We start from the raw sequence: 15,828 nt of genomic DNA, 5'->3' as shown, positions 1-15,828 counted from the left end.
CCTCTGGCTCTGATTCACTGCAGGAATTGGATGAAAAACATACGTAGGATGCCTTGCTTGGAGACTTTATAGATACATAAGTGGAATGCCTCAGCTCATTGAGAAATATCCGTTCTACATTAATAGAAATAATATCATATAGCCACTGTTGTCTAATCATCAAACACCGTGGAAGATGTCACATCTTTCCTCAGCCACTATATGATTTGGCAAACACAGAAATAAAGTTTGAGCCAGAAGAAAATTGAGGGACAAATAAAACTTTAACTTCAGAAATACGCATATCTTGACCTGATCTACCTGGACTGCTTTGTATTTCTCTTTGTGCTTCTTCACATACTTGGTCCTTGAAAAACAGAATTTTTCAGACCTAGAAGGTTGCTTAGAAACCACACAAACACTTGTATAAAAAGGCGATTATTTCTACTGCAAAGCCTCAAAAGCTTCAAAAACGTATAGTTGGTGTGTGTGCGAAAGCCAGATAATTACCCGAGCCCAGGCCTATCCCACTCATTCATTAATTGCCTGTCACAAAGTTCGTCAGAAATGATGAAAAAAAAAAATCACACTGGAAGTCATGCGACTGCTGACTGACGCCTTCTCCTTTTTTTATAGCATGCACAGAAATACGAACACGCATTACAGCGTGTATTTGCTTTAATTGGTACGTGTGAATGCATTTATAGATCCGTGTGCGCATATGCGCGTTATACCTCTCCTCGCGGTTCTGGCCCACACAAACTCGTCCGCCGTGGCGAGGTGTCGGGTTGCTGCAGGAGCGCTGACGGACCTGGAAGCCGATGCCGCAGCTGGTGCTGCAGGGAGACCAGGAGGTCCAGGGAGTCCACGCTCCGTTTCTATGGAGACACACAGAGACCGCATCAGTCCGATCAGCTTTAGCACAAAGAGGAGACTGCTGCAAGAAGATATCAACTATTAGGTTCCATGCATCTCAGAGTCTTTGTTACCTCACAGAAAACAATATTTAAGTTTAAGTCATGAATAAAAAAATCGATACAAAGCAGTTCTGTATCATGGCTTTCATATATATTCTTTGTTTTTATTGCTAGTCAGATGATTTCATTTGAATGATTTAATTTGGCTCTGGTAACTAATTCATTAATTAGACTCAAAGAATTAAATTAATTATTGATGGATGGTAAATGGACTGTATTTGTTTTATAGTCTTCCAACCACTCAAAGCGCTTTGATGAAGATGAGGTCGTTTCTGTCATCAACAATGTACACATTGCATCTTTCATGCAAGGGTATGTTTGATGCACAGCAGCAGCATCTTGTAAATTCAACTTTGAAAGCGTTGAAGCTAAGAGGAACCACATCTGTTCAACACCCATGTTGCTACAACACTTAACCACTTAGTAAGTATTAAATAAACAGTAATGTCTCAAAATCCTTGTGTTTGCACAAATACTTGGCCAATCAGACGGAGTGGGTCTCTCAGCTCACAATCATCCTCCCTATTGCAGTAATAGGTACATTGATATTGAAAAAAAGTCACATATGCGTATCAACAAAGAACGTACCTGGAGCAGTTTGCGACCTCTACACTGCTGCCATAGCAGTGCTCGCCACCACACTGAGGGGCGGGGTTATCGCAGGCTCTCGTCCGACACAGACAGGAGCCCGCACTGCCTCCATCGTTATGACCACACGTGGACCAGCCCGACCAGGCGCCAAAGCCTCCGTCGACGGTCACATTACGGACCTGTTAGAGATGAAAAGGGACAAAAATAAAAGAGGTAAGTAATGGCTTTTCTCAGAAACTGGTGGTTGCATCGGGCTGATGCTCTCAGGAATGTATTGCTCTGGGAGACGCAGCCCACGGCTAGATGCAAACAGAAATCAATTTTCCTCAAATAGATGCAAAAATAACTGCATGACCTACCAACTACAGCAAATCCGAAATTGAGCACTTATATGGACAAAATGTGCTGAAAACATGAGGACGTTATAGGACAATTCTCAGAATACAATGATATTCCAAAAAAGCAAAAGAGAGATTCAGAAAGGCAAATGAAAACGGCGAATGGCCCCATTACAAGAAAAGAAATAGGAGGAAATAAATGTGGCAGCATAAAAAGATATCTGAACTAAAACAGAATGAAACAGGAAGGCTCAGATATCACAGAAACTATGAATTACCAGATAGAAAAACGCTTTGTGCCTGATTCAGAGGGGCAGTTGATATGAGCTATGTAGCTGCTACATTTTAGGATGATTTACAAATGCAAAGAACAACATTTTGTACTTGGAGAAAAGAGAGCATGATCATTAGCTGCTTTGGCCAGAGCATAAAGAATGTCTCTGCTTTGCTCTTTTTGGTAATAAACATTTGTATCAATGGGATGCCTTGAAAAAGACATACAACATCTTTAAAAACACCAAAGATGTATCTGCAACTAATATATATATATATATATGTCACTGAAAATAGTACATAAAAAACGTAATTAATTTTCTCAGAATGGTAAAGCAGAAATGAGAGAGTGCCTGAAACAGGATGATTGATGATGTAAAGCATCATATGTTGTGTATGGAATTTATATTTCCATTGCTGGAATTATAACAGTTTTTTATTTGTTATTCTACATATGACTGTAACATGTTGTTTGTAAAGTGATGGTTTAAACCACTTTTAGTGGGGTACCACACAAAAACATCTATTAAGTATATATTTCCATTTCACTTGAGTTGAAACACACAGAAAAGAGTTGTGTTCCTTAAATAAGAAGAAACTACTTGCTAACTAACTTCTTCCTTCCATATCGACGTGAATCCGTGTTGCCAGATGGCATATGTGAATAAGCTGGTAAAGCGTATCTCTTGTCTGCTGCCTACACAACCTGTGTGTGTGTGTGTGTGTGTGTGTGTGAAACCTTGACTGCAGCTCAACGCTTCCACTTTACAGCAGAAAGCAACAGAACAACATTCAGCCAGTTTAGCTGTTTATAAAACGGACTCATAAGGAATGAAACGCTAACTGATGAATGACAACGTCTTGTCTTCTTGTTGTCACGTCTTGGCATCAAAATCATGCAAGCAGAAAATATTCCTCTTCTGGTCTGGCTTCACAAGCCCTGTTGTTAAGCCATTTATCTCTGTCAGCATACAAAGTCATTACCACCAAAGTTAATTCATGTCCACTATAAATGGATTGGCTCTGTTAAGAAGGTTTAAGTGCATAAATACATATTCTATTACCAGTGTGCATGGAAATACACAAAGAGCAAAGGATTGGCGGTTACACAGCTGCTGCTTTTAAAGTCATGGACACAGTTAGCTTAGCATCAAGGCTGGGAAACCTCTACAAGCAATAGTAGAGCTCAATGAAGATATTACTTGAAGGAAACATGTTCTTATTAAGACACATTCTTGTATTTAGGTTTTCCTAAACACGTTCACGTGCTTGGATGTCCCTGAAGCCCCCCCTCTCCCAAACCAGACCAATTTTTGCGCAAGTCCAGCTTTATATTTGCCCAGGTTGAGAAAACAGTCTGTTTCAAAATGATTTGTGCAAACCCACAGCTCTTTCCCAATTCTTAATCTTCATATGTGCTTTCTAAGCCTGGGACGCGGTTCTGTGCGGCGCGACTGCACCGCATTTTGAGGGTTGAGGCTTCCAGCTGACTGGTTTCAGATGAGATAGCTTCCATGACGGTATGACTACGTTTGATGCAGTAATGGCTACAGCATTACTTTGATTGGCTGATGGCGCATCAATAAAACCATTTTGAGCTACAACCGTGACTTTGCGAAATGATAATGTGTGTCTGTTCATGCGCACATGCATGTAACATTGGGGGGTCTCCATTAATATCTGAATGCATACGAGAACACGGTGTTTCTGCCAGAGCTCTGCAGACAGATGCCACCGGGTGCAGCTCAGTGGCCCGATTGCCAAATATTCTTCGAATCCACATAAAAGAGCACTGAGACACACAGCACTCTCCGTGGTGACTGGCTTGAAAACGTCTGAGCCGAGCAGAGCTGCCCGTCCCCCCCTAATACTGCTCCAAAATGTGGTGCATGTTAAAATAAATGGAAGAGCTGTTTTGCTAATGAACAAGCAGTCGGAGGACGAATGATTGAGGCTGCGCCCTGGATCACTCCCGGCGAACATGTCGCTCACTTAAAGTCAAGTTGTTCAATCCCAAGATGCCTTTCTTTAGCGCAAATATTTTTGTCAGGGCGGTTTTAGGGGATGTAGCTGGTGAGTGAGCGCATGCAAAGAATACAAAGCAGGCTGAAGCTTTCAAACGGTGAATGCGAGCATTAAATTCATGTGAAGGGGAGAGCGACCATGAAGGCCAAGTAAGGATAACTCCGTATTCCACCAACTTTAAAGTTTCAAGGTAGGCATATACAGGCCAGGCAGCAGCTCTGTAATACTCACAGGGCATTTTGTGATGCTTTGCTCCCATTGGCTCATTCTGACACTTTCCTCCAGCGTGGTACATTTCTTCAACAGCAGGTCCCACCCGCAGTACGGGTCCCTGGCTCCCACGCAGGCTCTGCAAAAGAGAAGAAAAGTTCCACTTTAATGGGCTTTTATGGAGCAGTCATGTGAAAACAGATAGCTCTGTTTGGTGACAGGGTGTGCTATCTAACATCGGGTTGAGACAAAGGAGGGAGATTAGGGAAGCGGGAGATAAAGCGTTCGGAAAAGTGATGGACAGAAAAGTATGAAATGGGAGAGATGAGATAAAAGAGAGAGGCAATAGAGAGAACTCGGAACTGTCAGAGAAGAAGAGACAGATAAGAAAGAGAACATGTTAATGTGTATCTTGCAATGCTCCACAATGCTTACATTGGATCAGCAGCCTAAAATCATGTCATTACACAATGTGCTGACTTACTTCTCAGGTAATCTGCAGCCAAGCACCGAGATTATAGTTTGGAGCCCGCATGTGCGCACACACACACACACACACATACGCGTCGGACTGAAATGCCTCATCAGCTCAGGGAAGATTCAACGTGAGCATCTTGTCGGAAAGAAAGCGGGTTTTCTTTTGGCCACATCTGCTTCATGTGGTTTGCGGAACGCAATAAAAAGGCCTGATGTCACTCTCTTCGTGCAAGTACGAGTCTGCGGTGGCCGCACAATGTCAATTATACGAGAGCCACATGCATCGACGGGGCATGACATGCTCCTAGTTATATATATAACTAAAGTTGTCTGTGGGTTTCATAACAATGAACTGAGCACAGACACAAACACCAGGGTGAAGATCATAGGCACCCATCCATGTGAAAATGAACAAAGGCAAGCCCCACTTGCTTGAGCACACTCTCGGGATTACACAGGGTGGCTGACATGACATCTATGTGGGTAAGGAAAAGATGAGCATTATGTACCTGCACCGACAAAGATATCAGAGGGGACGACAGCTGAGTGGGCCAGGCAACAAACAGAGGCCGCCTTCCTTTAATATCAAGCAGGTAAACCTCAAAGTCCTATCAGGGATAAAGGGGCAACGCCCACAGTCAGTGTGCATTGTTTTTGACTGTTTTAGCCTCTGAAAAAAAGGAAATGCACGACACAAGGTAATGAAGCGACAAACGAGCCGCGGCACATATCACAGAGCGCCGGCTGCAATATGAAGCCGAACTCTTCTGTGTATTCACAGCTTACTGTGCGAGAGATAAGGAATTGCGGGTGTGATTTGTTTTCCCTGAGCGATGGATGGATGGATGGATGGATGAGATACCGATCTCGTGGTGAGTCTCGAGACTCTGCCCTTCTGTCTGACGCCTTACTTCGGGCAAAACATTTGCCTGATCGAGGCGTCTTGCAGACAAAGAGAATTGTGCACACAAGGCAGAAAAGGCACAGTGCGATGACGGACGGCGAGCGGAGGCAGACATCTGGAGGCCAGCCGTGGGCACCTCCAGTGGTTCAAACAGAAGCAGATTTACGGGTTTTAAGATATCAGCCGAGGCCCCATGACCAACAAACCGGCCTGGCTCTCTCAGATAAAGAGCATCTTATGGAAAGGGGAGCTTTAAAACTTTGCTGGGTACACATTTGCACATTTTTTGACAGCTTCCATCGTGATTAACGGTGCTGGTTTGTGCATTTACTCACTCTCTGCTCTTGTGGTAACGGCATCTCTTAAGCGGGATCTTGATGACCTGGTCTCTAACACCCACATAAAGCTCACTGCGGCTGTGCAGGATCAGCAGGCTTCGGATGGGCTGCCTCTTCCTGGGCGGGAACAACTCAATCTCCTCCAACAGGCAGCTCCCTGTCGACTGATTGAGAGGGGAAAGCACTTTTCTGATAGTACCGTAATCTGGGAGAGAAAGAGGGGGGGGGGGGGGGGGGGAGGATTTGGTCACAAAGAGGGAGGCGTTTTTTTTATCTTCACAAGAAAAAGTAAAGTAGTTGAGAGGAACGGTAACAAGAGGAGAAATACACAGACGATCGATGTGAACTCACAACAATCATCCTAACAGAGGTTTTGAAAGACTGGTCTTCGCTGGCTTTGTGGTGTATGTGCAACCTGGCAACTGGTACTCTATGGCACATTGGTACATGATTTCTGGCTTTTTGTTTGAATGGTTATTTCATGAGAGTGCACAGTGTGGACACCCATGGCAATGTTAATGCGTCATGACCCTGATCTTATGTAAGGAAAGGCCCTGGGAGATAAAGTTGGGGGCAATTTCCTTTGGGAGAGCATAAAAAATAAAAAAACATGATCACTTATGCAATCTGCTGGGTGAAGAAAAGGTAATTAGGTGCACAGTAATGCTAAAGATAAAAGGGTGAATTGCTAATATGGGGTTTCAAAGTTAAGCATTGCCCAAAGCAGTGTAGGACAGTCAGGCGTTGCTTAGTGACCAGCTAAAGTAATGTGATTACCACTTCAAGTACGACTATTTCAACAATTGGAGATTTGATCAATTTGTTAATTCAAGGGGAGGGTGGATATCGGTTTGGTCTCTGGTCCAGGAGTGCAAGCTACATAGCTAGCCTGAAAATGTTAGCCGCTGTTCAGCAGCAATCCAAATATTTCCTGGTTTTGTGTACAGTTTGGCATTGTGAGAGGCAACAAACCTCCCCCTGAGATGTGTGTTAACGGTGAATAAGGATAAGCAAATAATGTTAATGCTCACCAAGACATTTTGAAAATGTAATCCGGAGGCATGCTTAAAACCAGTACATTGAATCGTACCGCCTTTACAACAGTTACTCTATACATTTGTGTCCATCATTTTGTACCTCTCCATTTTTGAGCCTTCGTGTGTTGGTGTAATTACTTTTTCAATTATTAACACCTAACGAGAAACGAGTTTTTATTTGACTGTTTTTCCCCCAGGGCATTTACCGTTGCTAACTTGGAGCTTCAAAATTGGTTAGAAACCAGAAACATCAAGAAAATGGATTAAATAATGGGAAATCTGTTAATCCTGCAAGAGAAAATGTTGCCGCAGGGACGGGAGTTACTAATGAGGGACGAATAACGAGGTCGGGTAAATTTTGCTGCGAGCCACATGTTTGAATAAAATAACCCTACACCTTGACATCTTTGGCCCCTCAGTTGGAGCTATTAGGTTTTCCGAAATGGCCCCGATGAGCAGGGTGCTTTTGAGCGTTAATAATAGCTTGTGATTAGGTACAGTATGTGCGCTGGCCAATGGCCTTGGCAGGGATTCAGATGTTTTCATTAGCGTCTGGTTAGTGTCTGGGGAACCTGCAGAGTGGGCAGCTCTGCTCCGATGCAACATTGATCACAGCACCAAGCAAATAATGAGAGGGGAGTTTTTAAAGGGAGATGCCAAACATGGAGCCAGTGAACTGGAACTGTGTGTGTGTGTGTGTGTGTGTGTGTGTGTGTGTGTGTGTGTGTGTGTGTGTGTGTGTGTGTGTGTGCGCGCACGCTTGCAAGTGTGATATCCTAAAATAACACAGACTAACAACAGGACGATCATGTTGACATTTCCCAGAGGGGGTGCGGCGTATTAGCACAATGAATACGTTCAAATTCTGTTCTGGTACATCTGAATATAATTTAAACTGCGTGTTGTATCATAATCCAGCACAGACGGCAAACGGGTGTGTGTGGCTGGCGTCGAGCACGTTGCCAAGTCTAACGTCACACGCTGTCACACCGGCGTGATCAAACAGCGCACTGATAAGCAGGGGGCACCATGCGGTTCAGACAGGGGAACCAAGGAAGGGTAAAGTGAGAGCCTTACGTGTGTGTTATTAATTAATTTCTTTTGTCAACGACACCTCAGCGAGGGATTGCATGGCAGCTCTATGCGATGTGATAAGTGCGTGTTGTGTCAGTGCATGTGGAGGACATATGGAGGACATATGGAAGGAAAGAGGGATCAAACTTCAGGTCAGAAACACATTTTCAAGCGTTCTCACAATGGTGTAATTTTTCTTAAGTGTTTTTGTTTGAAAAATCTTCATGACAAATGGAGGTAAGAATTCAGGGTTCAATTTACAGAAATTAAATCCATGCTAATTCGCTGTGCAGGTTTGAATCCTGATCAGATGAGCGGAGCCAAACAAGCAGGGAAGATAACCGTTGGCAGTATAGAGCAGACCTTTTTCAAACATTTTCTCAGGGTGGATCGGTGGGAGCAGAAACTCTCACTACTAACCACATGACCTGATCCTGATTTCTGCCCTGACGTATATGACATCATATCGGCACATGCTACAAATACTGTCTCACGGTCGAACGCAATGTATACAAATATTCCCCAAAACTTACCCGTAGCCAGGTATATGATGTGAAACAGTATGTCTTTCCCCTGCACCACATCCACTGCAACATGAGTGAAGCGAACGCTGTCCTCCATGAAGTAGGGCACGGGAACCACGGGTTGGACCACCTCATGCATCAGCAAAAACTTCTGAGCGTCCTGCAGGTTCCTCTCAGTCAGGTTCACGTAGGAGCCAGAGTCAATGGTGCCGCACTGTGCAGGTTCGGGAAGACAGAGAAGAAAATGATGGACTGCAAGCTTCAAGCTCTTTGGGATGAAAAGCCATCTTCATTTGGTTCATTTTTATGCCCAGCAGTACCACGAGAGCTGAGAAAAGAGAGCGATTGAATGATTAAATGAACTTAATGGTCGATTTTGGCCTGGTTGTAATTGTTTGCTATCCTCACAACCTCAAGGCTTTGTAGTCAATACGCTGATGGAAGAAAGCTGAAGGAATGTTTGAGTGAGCAGGTAGTGAGCTTTTTTTCTCCCTCATATGCATGATGAGTTGGGTTTTTATCCCCCAATTGTAATGACTGATTAATCACCTCTTAGCTGATATTTAAAAAAAAATTCATTATTTTAATTCATAATATTCCAGAATAAAATGTGAATTCTAAAATATCAGCACATCCTGCAAACAGTCCAGTAACATATTAATAGGAAGTATTCATCATTACAAATTAATTTGTTTGTGTTTCAGCACTGGGTTATAATGTGAAGTATCTAATATGTAAAACATTTATTAAAAGGATTTCAATAGAGGAGACTAACGTTTCATTCCAATATAGAGTTTATTAGTATATTTTATAGTTGTGTGATACCTGAGGTTTATACAAATTGTTTTAACAATAGAATGTGTATATTTATTTAGGTGGTATTTGTGTTCAGGGAAACAAAATATTAAGGCCTTTCTTTATATTGCTCCAACCAGCATTACATATATGACCTATGTATTGTAAATAGGATACGAAAATCAAACATTTTAAAACACGTTGTTGCCGTCCAATGTCAAAATTCATGCTTTTAAAGGGGGAAAGTTGGGTTGCGTTTTTTTTCCTCTGAAAAAGCACAATGGCGCTAAACAAGGCCAAAAGCCAGTCCAGCTGAGGCAGAGCTGGGTCACTCGAGCTAACCACGCATCTCCTTCTCAGGGAAAGAGGTCCCTGGTTGGCTTCAGGAGGATTTTGTGGATGAAGGCACAATCCACAAAGAATGCTCCGAGTCCACAGGAACCCAGAAGAGAAAACCAAAATAAGCCAAGCTCTACAATTACGCCGACCCAAATGACTGGTACAGTTTTTTGTTTTATAGATCTGTTCGTGCACATCCAGCTAACCGTGCGCCGCCTCGTTGTACCGAGCTGAGGCGGGACCTCGGGTGGCGATGGGTTCCTGTTGACTGGCTACGGTAGAAACTGCACGGACCCTTGATAGAGATCCGTGGGCCGAAAGGATGAGAATCACAGCGGAGCTTCTCCCGTCACAGGGGGGGGCGGATCGGCGTCCTCGACACATCAGGGGTTTGGGAAATCAAAGCCCTGAAGGACGGGGGAAACGCTGTGTGTTTCTGCTGCTTCTTTCTCTCTGTCAAAGTGTGCAGTGTGTCTGTGGTGAGTGCTGTATAATAAAACATATGGCTGAGGTTTCCTTCCGTGGGTTTGTCCTTGCACGTGACCAGCGAGGCTCTACGACGGAGAGACGGATGTGGTGATTTCCTCGGCACAGTCGAGGTGAGGGACGGAACCATCATTTGGCCAAGGGCCCGTCCAACGCTCAGCAGCCGCGGCCGTCGAAAATCCGCCCTAAGTCATTAAATATTCCATCACACGGGATCTGGCTATAAAAGCTGATCAGTTTAGCCTCTACATAATCACGTTAAGCTAAAAGAGAGCCCAGAAAACGGACATTTTTTTGGTTCACTTAAAATATCTCATACGAAAACATTCTAGAGCACTTGGCTCACACACAACGTGGCAATTTGGCCCTTTGATGTGTATTTCAATGTCGATGGTAAAAGCAGTCTACTCAATCAATAAATTGTGTGCTGTATTTACCCAGAAATCACATTTCGCAGCTGCAGAATCTAATGTTCTTTTCACTTCCCACATCCTACTTATGTGGCGTATGACTTGACGGTAACGTAGCTGGATGCAAGTCAGGATTACAGGCAGCCAATTTCAGCGTGGATTTCTCAGGCTAGCCGAGGGGGTGGAGGTGGGGGGGGGGGAGACGTGACGTGCCGCTCAAAAAAGGCACCACCTTGTTCGATTCAATATGCTTGCAGATGTGGGTGTTGCGGACGAGAATACATTTGACAGTGTTTTGCCGGACTTGGACACCCAGCCGCATTATTCAAGCCAGAGTTTATGGACAAAAGAAATGCAGCGGAGAGAGGCCGGACCCTCCAGCGGGGATTATATGACCAGAGAGAGCAATGAGGTGCGAGCAGACGAGAGAGAGAGAGAGAGAGAGAGAGAGAGAGAGAGAGCGATCATTTTAGCGGGGACATCAAGTGAATGCACAGTGGAGATGAAAGTTCAGAGGCAACGCCGGAACAGAGGCTTGCGTGCGATGCATCACGCTGCCGTGACATTCAGCACTAACACTGATTGGACATCGACATAAAAGGTGTCGCATTTACCGTATCTTTCGGCACAAGGAGCCCAACAGTGAATGTGTTTGTACAGTAAGCGAATGCGGGTGTCACAGAAAGCCTCTAGAACACTGGGACCGGCATCAGCGCCTAACGGCCAACGAACATGACTCACAGGCTGAATAAACCAAGCAGGATCAATCTGCAAATAAATGGGGGGGGGATTTTCTCTGCAGACAGATGGGGAATTAAGCTCTCAATCAATGACCAGTGTGTGTGTGTGTGTGTGTGTTGAGTGATGCGTTCACAGTGTGATAATTATGCCTATTTGGCAGCAATCAACAACAATCCATCTTTGGGAGCGTGTTTCTGTAGAATAGATATGTACTTGGTCGTGGGCTTTTATAGGTGCTTGTCTGCCCTAAGGTGTATGTTGCGTGATTGTAGGTGTGTGTGTGTGTGTGTGTGTGTGTGCGCGCACAAAGGGCTAGGTAAAAAAACGGGCATGCCATAAATCTTGCGCTCGTAAATCAAATCCTCCAACATTGACAAATGCTTGATGAAGATGTCACTGAAACCTAGATAAAGTGCGCATCGGTCCAGTGGTGAGGAGCAGCTATTGTGCCCGGGCATAAATGGAGAGATGAGGATGGAGCAGAAGACCCGATTCCTGTTTCATCCGTGGGGGAAAACAGCCTCATAAAAGCCTATGGGATACAGAAGCATCCTGGTGATGTACCTACAGTATATTGCCAGATGGAAGGAATTGGTTCTTGACGCTAGGTGAATTTAAAACGTATTGATATATAAGGGCAGGGAGAAGAAAACTGCCACAGCTTGCATTTTCCGCATGAGCGCTTCATCCGCTTTTTTTCTGCATGAGCATGTCGTTATAGATAATGTGTGTGAGACTCCTCGATAGCAGCCATCGCGAAAGCTGGTGTAGCTGCTGGCTTGACGGAAACGCGATCGAGGGCCCGTGATGGGAAATGTGTGGAAGCGAGGCGTGTGTCACACATTGGCAGCCAGACCTCAGAGGGAACTCAATCCCTCACGGAGAGCGCCGTGGATTAGCTCCCTCGCTATCTGCTCAGCCCGCTGCAACTGAGAGGCACTTTGGCTAATAAGACCAATAAAAGTTTTGCAGGAAAGAGAATAAACATAAAGTTGCACTTGTTTAAACATAGAAAGTCCATAAAACACCTTAAAGGCCACAATGACTATTTGGCTTGTTCGGCATCGTGTTGGATCTCATCATCTCAAGCATGATTGGATGATCGTTAAGCATCCGCTTCAAAGTGTCACTCACACTCCAGACTGAAATATCTCCTAGGAGAAAGAAAGTGTGTAGTCTCTTTGGTTTTCAAATGAATAACAAACAGGGCTGTTGTGTGGGGGCTTTGTCACCTGAAAGTCCGGGTTGGGGTTGGGGTAAGGCAGCCACGCTGACCTGGAGTTCTCCTGGTACTTGAAGGGCCCGTTGAAAACCTGGGAGATGGCGCTGAGATTGAAGGCACACACCGCGGATGCAGCAATGCTGTTTCTTAATGTCGGGAACGGAAGAAAAAGTGTGTGTGTGTGTGTGGGGGGGGGAATAGAGGGAATGATGGATGAGCGAGGGAGAAACCCAGGAAAGTGTTGGATTAAAAGACATTTCAAAAAAAGGACACCAAAGCGCAAGTAGAGGACTCTGCAGGGAGGCTGTTGGTGCAAAATTTGTGTTTCTGACCTCGCAATGTTTGTATTGCTCCTGGCCAACAACACCAATCAAACACAGGAGCGACGGACGCCGGCGTAAGTGATCGCCATTATTGGATTATAAATCCAGCCAGAGGACACAATTAAGCTGTTCAGCCTGTCTCGATTAACTGTACAGATCTCAGGCCTGAAATACAGCTTTGACTTTTCAAGCTGTCAGTTTAAACAAGTACCGGTCTGTGCTCTCCGAAGAGAGAGTAAAGAATGAGAGTATTAACTTTCAACTTAGACTGAGTGACTTGGGCGATGTGAATTATAATGCTATGCGGCTGTTCATTAGACTCGCTGCCTGCAGGGGGGAATGTTTCCAATACCCTTCAAAAGACTTCTTTTTTCAGCAATGTGAAGGCATTGACCATAAAGAATAGATTACTCAGCTTTTACAGTAGTAATAGTCTGTGTGTGTGTGTGTGTGGGTGAGTGTGTGAATGACAAAGTATTGGAAAGAAAAAATGATTTAAAAAAAAAAATGATGGAGCGACAAAAAGATTAAAGGGGGAGGAAAATAATACTTTTGCTCCATGGATGCCTCGCAGCCTCCACGTCCCCGATGTGCATGATGCAGTACACACTCTAATATGTGATAATACGCCTCGTTCATGGGATTTATTTGTCACATGGAATTGGAACAAGGAATCCTTGGAACTGGTTTAAGTGTTTATAGAAGGATATCTCAACTGGAAATTATATTTAAGATGCACTTGGCCATGTCATTTCTACATGTCATATCACTCAATTTTATATGATCGTTCTGCATGCTGCAAAGGGGTCACATGCCAAGCGAATGCAGTCGAATGTGTGTTTGTTTACAGAATTTGACAATGTGATGCCAAAAATACTGTAAATTATACATGAAGCGATTCTTTGGGTGCAATAAAACAACAAAGAATGAGGGGAAAATGAGATGATATAAATTTCCATTTCATCTGATCCATCTGATCCATTTTGGTTTAACGCAAATAATAAAGACTTTCAGATACACCAGAGGTCATGGCTGACGGTGGAAAATAACTTAAACGGACCTTTAAAAGTATGGATCTAATAACTTGATTTTAACTGATTATTAGCGGCTGCATTTCTTTAAATCAAATTGTTTTCAAACTACAATAAAACCTTGAACAGGAAAATGTATCAACAAAATAAATAAATTGTGTTGCAATAATATAATAAATAATAATAAATTCTATATGCAATAAGCAGTGTTCTTGTTCCAAAACCAGCGAAAAATCCACTGGGGCCCGTGGTCGTACCTGTAGCTTAACATGCTATCCCATCTATAGCTAATCAAATCTGCTGGGTTCAGTCAGTATAACATGTGGTCACAACTGTTTTCCAGATGCCATCAGAACAGCAGGAAATCAATATGCTTTCCACTACCAACTAAAAGCACACCTCTCCCAACTATACCTCGTATAGGTAGCATTTTAGTAGCACTTACATTGCAATTACTTAAAGCACTTTGTGGTTTCATCTCTCTTAAAGAAATTGCACCTTCTGGATACGAGTTGTTCTGGGCCTGTGCCCTCACGGTTGAATGCACTTAATGTCAGTCGCCTCGGATAAAAAAAACTTCAGCTCAATGTAATGTAACTAATAAAGGAAAAGCCTCTGCTGTTCTTTTCTCTCTGAAATGAATGTCACAATCGTTATTGCAGACTCAATGAACTGAGAGTCGAGGTCATGCAGTCAGCCAGTTGTGGCGGTAGATGCTTTTGTCGTGCATTTTGTCGGCTCATAATGATTAAATAGTAAGCTGTTTGTGGTGATTATGGCCATTGAGCTTCTGTAAAAACATCATCTTACTCACACGTTGGTAGTGAAAATCCCGTAGAGCAGCTCCAGCTCGGGCAGGTAAAAGGTCCCCTGCAACTCGTTGTAGTTGAAGGGTATTTCGCCCGGGCGGGAGCAGTTCAGCCTGGCCTTCATGAAGGTGGTCCACGTGTCCTCGAGGAGGAAGCGGCCGCCGATGTCGTTCTTGCAAACGCGGCCCGCGCGGGAGAACACCGTCCGGCCGCAGTCGTGCTCCACTGCATTTTCCCGGAAGAAGAAGTAGGTGAAGTTGCTGATGTCGTAGGAGGAGACGAAGTTTGGTTCTGTTGAAGGAAAATTGAGTGGGAGAAAACAAAAAAAAATGTTTAAACAAATGGAGAGAGCTTTAAAAGATACATGCAGTGCAGAGAGAGGACAAAAAAACACCAAAAGAAGAATAATATTTAAAGCGGTGGGAGAAGGAGTGAGTGGGAGAGCGGATGTGTTCCGGCTGATTGACTTGCGGGGTTTGCTCGGCCCACACAACAGCAGGTGATCAGGATTAATACCTACAGGCCGTGTTATTAATGGCGTTGTGTTGCAATAAATAAGAAAACTAGTTTTTCACTCCCAAAGCCTAAAGGTTAGGATGAGAAAGGACCCATAACAGGTGAAACGTAACAGCTTTCAACCTGTCGGACCTCCGCAGCGCCGTTACAGCTACGGCGTTGGTTCTTATGTTTGACATTATTGGATCGCAACCGCATACTTTATTCCCACTGACAGTGATTTAATTCACTCTTAAATGAAAGTGTCTTCCACCCCACCCCCTCCTCCTCGTTTCAACCCTCCTCTTCTCTGCACCTTTGGAGGGCAGTGCACGGGGAGACAGAGGGGGGAAAGAAATCAATCCCCCATAAAATTAGTTATTAAATCTTTTCCCAGAAGGTTGCTGTAAAGCAATGTACGTGGTGGCGT

At 44.0% G+C, this 15,828-nt stretch overlaps 1 protein-coding gene across 2 annotated transcripts in view; it reads right to left on the bottom strand.

Moving 5' to 3' along the window:
- sema5a (sema domain, seven thrombospondin repeats (type 1 and type 1-like), transmembrane domain (TM) and short cytoplasmic domain, (semaphorin) 5A) overlaps positions 1–15,828 on the bottom strand; it is a 95,324-nt gene that overhangs the window by 28,107 nt on the left and 51,389 nt on the right. For both annotated transcript variants that reach the window (XR_005114534.2, XM_037455904.2), the window contains exons 8-14: positions 14,909–15,194; positions 12,751–12,886; positions 8,757–8,961; positions 6,110–6,317; positions 4,415–4,532; positions 1,545–1,726; positions 714–857 (exon numbers count right to left, since the gene is read on the bottom strand). Coding sequence is in view for 1 of the 2 variants with exons in the window: in XM_037455904.2 (XP_037311801.2) it covers positions 714–857; positions 1,545–1,726; positions 4,415–4,532; positions 6,110–6,317; positions 8,757–8,961; positions 12,751–12,886; positions 14,909–15,194 (1,279 nt within the window). In the remaining variant the exon portion in view is untranslated. The remainder of the gene's footprint in view (positions 1–713; positions 858–1,544; positions 1,727–4,414; positions 4,533–6,109; positions 6,318–8,756; positions 8,962–12,750; positions 12,887–14,908; positions 15,195–15,828) is intronic.

The sequence above is a fragment of the Pungitius pungitius genome, chromosome 19 (genome assembly GCF_949316345.1).
Source record: "Pungitius pungitius chromosome 19, fPunPun2.1, whole genome shotgun sequence".
NCBI classification, from domain to species: Eukaryota; Metazoa; Chordata; class Actinopteri; order Perciformes; family Gasterosteidae; genus Pungitius; species Pungitius pungitius.
This window is presented reverse-complemented; position numbering and strand designations above follow the sequence as displayed.